The 5,000-nt window shown below is 43.3% G+C and overlaps 1 protein-coding gene across 1 annotated transcript in view; it reads left to right on the forward strand.

Moving 5' to 3' along the window:
- Window positions 1–2,109: 2,109 nt before the first annotated feature.
- LOC114560999 (nuclear factor 1) overlaps window positions 2,110–5,000 on the forward strand; it is a gene marked incomplete at its 5' end in the record, with an annotated part of 7,460 nt that continues 4,569 nt past the window's right edge. The window contains one exon of the mRNA XM_028586630.1: window positions 2,110–2,711. Within this exon, the coding sequence (XP_028442431.1) occupies window positions 2,110–2,711 (602 nt within the window). The remainder of the gene's footprint in view (window positions 2,712–5,000) is intronic.

Below are 5,000 nucleotides of genomic sequence, written 5' to 3' on the forward strand. Positions count from 1 at the left end.
CAGCCTTTCCCTCCTCCTCCCTCGTCTCCCCCGATCCTGCTCCATAACCCTCTCAGGACTTTTATCCAAATAAGAAATCTTCCATGAAGTTGTTTCTGTCCGTCTGTCTTCTTTGTCTAGTTGTTTTTTCGGTGATTTTTGTGTTCAGATCACAGTTTTATATATTAAAAATAACGGATATTTAGCGCTCCACAATATGAGTAAAATATGCGATATGGAATAATGTTGTTGAATAATAGCGATAACGATATTACATGCGATAAATAAACACATTTTGAAGTGTACTAAGTTGCTGCTGTTTTCAGTATTCTGCTGAAATACAACAAATTGAGTTAGTTGAAGTTGAATGAAAGACAATCATTTCCAACTTTATTTTATTAGCGCAAGCGTAGGACTTAATTCCCTACACGACCCACTCGTCCTCCCCCCTTACACACCTGTCCCATGTAATACTGTAGATGTGCAAAGGATTTTTCTGTGCGGAGTAAAAACCATGTTTTTCAGACTGAATTTGTGTCTCTCTAAAATCACAGCTGCTCGCCTCTCTGGCCTCGAGTTTACGGAGACTTTGTGCATTTTATCGCCTCAACAAGCTGTATTTGTATTTGTATTTGACATGGAAGCTGTTGTCTTCCCGCCTTAAACTCCTCCTGTAGCTTCAGGATTTTCCTTAAAATTAGGCCCTATATTCCCACATTTCTAAGATTTTTCTTAAAATTAGGCCCTATGGTCCCACATTTCTAAGATTTTTCTTAAGATTTTACTTAGAATTAGGCCCTATGTCCCCACATTTCTAAGATTTTTCTTAAAATTAGGCCCTATGTTCCCACATTTCTAAGATTTTTCTAAAAATTAGGCCCTATGTTCCCACATTTCTAAGATTTTTCTTAAAATTAGGCCCTATGTTCCCACATTTCTAAGATTTTTCTTAAAATTAGGCCCTATGGTCCCACATTTCTAAGATTTTTCTTAAGATTTTACTTAGAATTAGGCCCTATGTCCCCACATTTCTAAGATTTTTCTTAAAATTAGGCCCTCTGTTCCCACATTTCTAAGATTTTTCTTAAGACTTTACTTAAAATTAGGCCCTATGTTCCCACATTTCTAAGATTTTTCTTAAAATTAGGCCTTATGTTCCCACATAGAGCCTAATTTTGAAAAAAATCTTAGAAATGTGGGAACACAGGGCTGTGGGAACATACTTCGGGCTGGGTAAGCCTGGGTTTGTGCTGGTTTTTAGGGGGTTTGTGAGGCAGAGGAGGAAGAAATGGGGTGGCACAGCAGGTGTAACCAACCCCAGATTGGGTCTAATCCATGACATGCCGTCTAACCACATTCCCACCCGTAATAACTGCGCAGCTCTCATCAGCCAAAGCCACATAATGCACCTTTAATACGCCTCTAATCCTCCACACGGTGGGTTTTGGTTTGTGGTGACTTTGCCCCGCTCGGCTGCCTCTGGTTGGTTGGTTTGTTGGTCGGTGTCAAAGGAACCCACAGAGACTCACAGAGACTCACACAGACTCACACAGACACACACAGACCAAAACAGACTCACACAGACTCACACAGACTCACACAGACCAAAACAGACTCACACAGACTCACACAGACCAAAACAGACTCACACAGACACACACAGACCAAAACAGACTCACACAGACCAACACAGACTCACACTAGTGAGTCGACACATTAGTCGACTAATCGGTGGTTTTGTTCTTAGTCAACTTAGATCTCTGTAGTCCATTAGTCATGTCTGATGCTTTTTCTTCACGCTGAATGACTTATTTCCAAGAAACGTACGAGCCCATCTCTGGTAAACACAAGAATTAAGGGTTGACATGTAACCTGACCTACCGTGATTATTTCATTAAGGCAGTTATTTCTTGTATTACACGTTTTCTGAAATGTTGTGTTTAAATATGCAAAGGAGGCATCATCTTAATCAATATATGCATCCTTTTAGCGTGACTCTTTGCAGAAAAACTCACAGATCTGTCTATTAAACCGACTGATCGATTAGTCGAACGAGTGTCAGTCGACAGAGAAGTTCTTCAATCGAACACAGCCCTAGCATATTGCGTTGGTTTTTGCTCGCTCTGACCCTGCCTCTCCTCTCCTCTCCTCTCCTCCCCTCATCTCCTTCAGGATGAATTCCATCCTTTCATCGAAGCGCTGCTGCCCCACGTCCGGGCCTTCGCCTACACGTGGTTCAACCTGCAGGCGCGCAAGAGGAAGTACTTCAAGAAGCACGAGAAGCGCATGTCCAAGGAGGAAGAGCGCGCCGTGAAGGACGAGCTGCTCGGCGAGAAGCCCGAGGTCAAGCAGAAGTGGGCCTCGCGCCTGCTGGCCAAGCTGCGCAAGGACATCCGGCCCGAGTTCCGCGAGGACTTTGTGCTGACCGTGACGGGGAAAAAGCCGCCTTGCTGCGTGCTCTCCAACCCGGACCAGAAGGGCAAGATGCGGAGGATCGACTGCCTGCGCCAGGCCGACAAGGTGTGGCGCCTGGACCTGGTCATGGTGATTTTATTCAAAGGGATTCCCCTCGAAAGCACTGACGGGGAGAGGCTGGTGAAGTCTCCGCAGTGTTCGAACCCCACGCTGTGCGTGCAGCCGCACCACATTGGAGTCTCCGTCAAGGAGCTGGATCTGTACCTGGCCTACTTCGTGCACGCCGGTGAGTCTCGTCTTCCCGTTATTCTGCGTGGGTTTGAGCGTGTGTGTGTGTGTGTGTGTGTGTGTGTGTGTGTGTGTGTGTGTGTGTGTGTGTGTGTGTGTGTGTGTGTGTGTGTGTGTGTGTGTGTGTGTGTGTGTGTGTGTGTGTGTGTGATGCTGAGCTGCAGATTTTTTGGGAACGTGTGCTTTAAGGGTGGGCAATTCAGTAAGACATCGATATACAGTACAGGCCAAAAGTTTGGACACACCTTCTCATTCAATGTGTTTCCTTTTTATTTTCATGACTATTTACATTGTAGATTCTCACTGAAGGCATCAAAACTATGAATGAACACATATGGAATTATGTACTTAACATAAAAGTGTGAAATAACTGAAAACATGTCTTATATTTTAGATTCTTCAAAGTAGCCACCCTTTGCTTTTTTTGATAACTCTGCAAACCCTTGGTGTTCTCTCAATGAGCTTCATGAGGTAGTCACCTGAAATGGTTTTACCTTCACAGGTGTGCCTTGTCAGGGTTAATTAGTGGAATTATTTCCCTTATTAATAAAAAAGCAAAGGGTGGCTACTTTGAAGAATCTAAAATATAAGACATGTTTTCAGTTATTTCACACTTTTTTGTTAAGTACATAATTCCATATGTGTTCATTCATAGTTTTGATGCCTTCAGTGAGAATCTACAATGTAAATAGTCATGAAAATAAAAAGGAAACGCATTGAATGAGAAGGTGTGTCCAAACTTTTGGCCTGTAGTGTACATCGATTCACGAGGCAAGATACTGTCTTAAAGTTTGGATATTGTTATATATTTGTCAGGCTGCATTTTTGTTCTAGCTTTCCCTATCATTTGCCTTTAACTCCTTGGTCATTATATCCACATTATTTGGTAATTATTTATCTAAAATATCATTGTGAATGTAATTAGAGAAAGCAGGGGCGTCCTACAGACGAAATGTAACGATATTTTCGCTTTGCATCAATAATATTTTGATCATTTATCATTTAATCGATAGCGATGTATTGTTACACCCCTGGGCGATATATAGAAAATCAAATATCCCCGATAGTTTTGACTGATGTCGATATTGCAGCGATATTGTTGGGTTGAGTATTTGGTGCTTTGACCAGTAATGTGGATATAAAGACTAAGTGGGTAAAGAGAAATAATAGAAGAGCTAAACAGTCTGGTCTTGCAGTTCTTCTGCGTATGTGTGTGTGAGTGTGTGTGAGTGTGTGTGATGCTGAGTTGAGGCTACACATCTTTGGGAAAGTGTGCTTGTGATTAGCGCTGGGCATATGTAGAAAATCAAATATCATGTACACAGACTCACACAGACTCACACGGACCCACACGGACTCACACAGACCCACACGGACCCACACGGACCCACACGGACCCACACGGACCCACACAGACCCACACAGACCCACACAGACTCACACAGACTCACACAGACTCACAAAGACCCACACAGACCCACACAGACTCACACAGACTCACACAGACCCACACAGACCCACACAGACCCACACAGACTCACACAGACCCACACAGACTCACACAGACCCACACAGACCCACACAGACTCACAAAGACGCACTATATTTTTGACCAGATACATCAGGTCTGTTCCACATTTAGCGATTATTCTGAGTCTGGATTATGATCCCATATATATGCATGTAAGAGAGGAATGTAAGAAATGTTGTCGTGGCTCTGAAATATAGCTCGGCAGATTTGGGGACTTTGGGAACGTGTGCGCTGAACCCCGAGTTGTGTAACGTGTGTGAACGTCTATCTGATGAGCAGGTGGCACCTTGTGTGTGAATGGTGAATAGTTCCTGTGCTACGTAAAAGTGCTTTGAGACGTCTTATAGACTAGAAAATCCAAAAACACCCAATGACGATGACATGAATCAATATTGAGTATTTCTGTTGACGTTAGCCGACTCCATTTCTACAGGGTTTCCTTTTAGGATTTTGTTTTTAGCAGTGGGGGGCAGGTCTGTCTATTCACACACAATGAGGCATATTTTCAGTTGTGATTGAACTGTATTTTTTGAGGGACTTTAGGACACCTAACATCTACAAGAGGTCTACAACAAATTCTTCATAGGGAAACCTAAACCCAAATTATACAATGAAATATTACCCTGACTGGACGGGACGGTTAGCCCGGGTAAACCCTGACCAACTTCCGGCAAATTTGAGATTAGCTCTGCAAGTCAGTCTGGTGAACAGCCCATTCAAACCCATTTCCAACGTCCCCAAAATCAAGGCACCAACTTGGGTCTACATGTAGGCACCCTCGTGATGC

Source organism: Perca flavescens, chromosome 9 (genome assembly GCF_004354835.1).
Source record: "Perca flavescens isolate YP-PL-M2 chromosome 9, PFLA_1.0, whole genome shotgun sequence".
Lineage (NCBI taxonomy): Eukaryota > Metazoa > Chordata > Actinopteri > Perciformes > Percidae > Perca > Perca flavescens.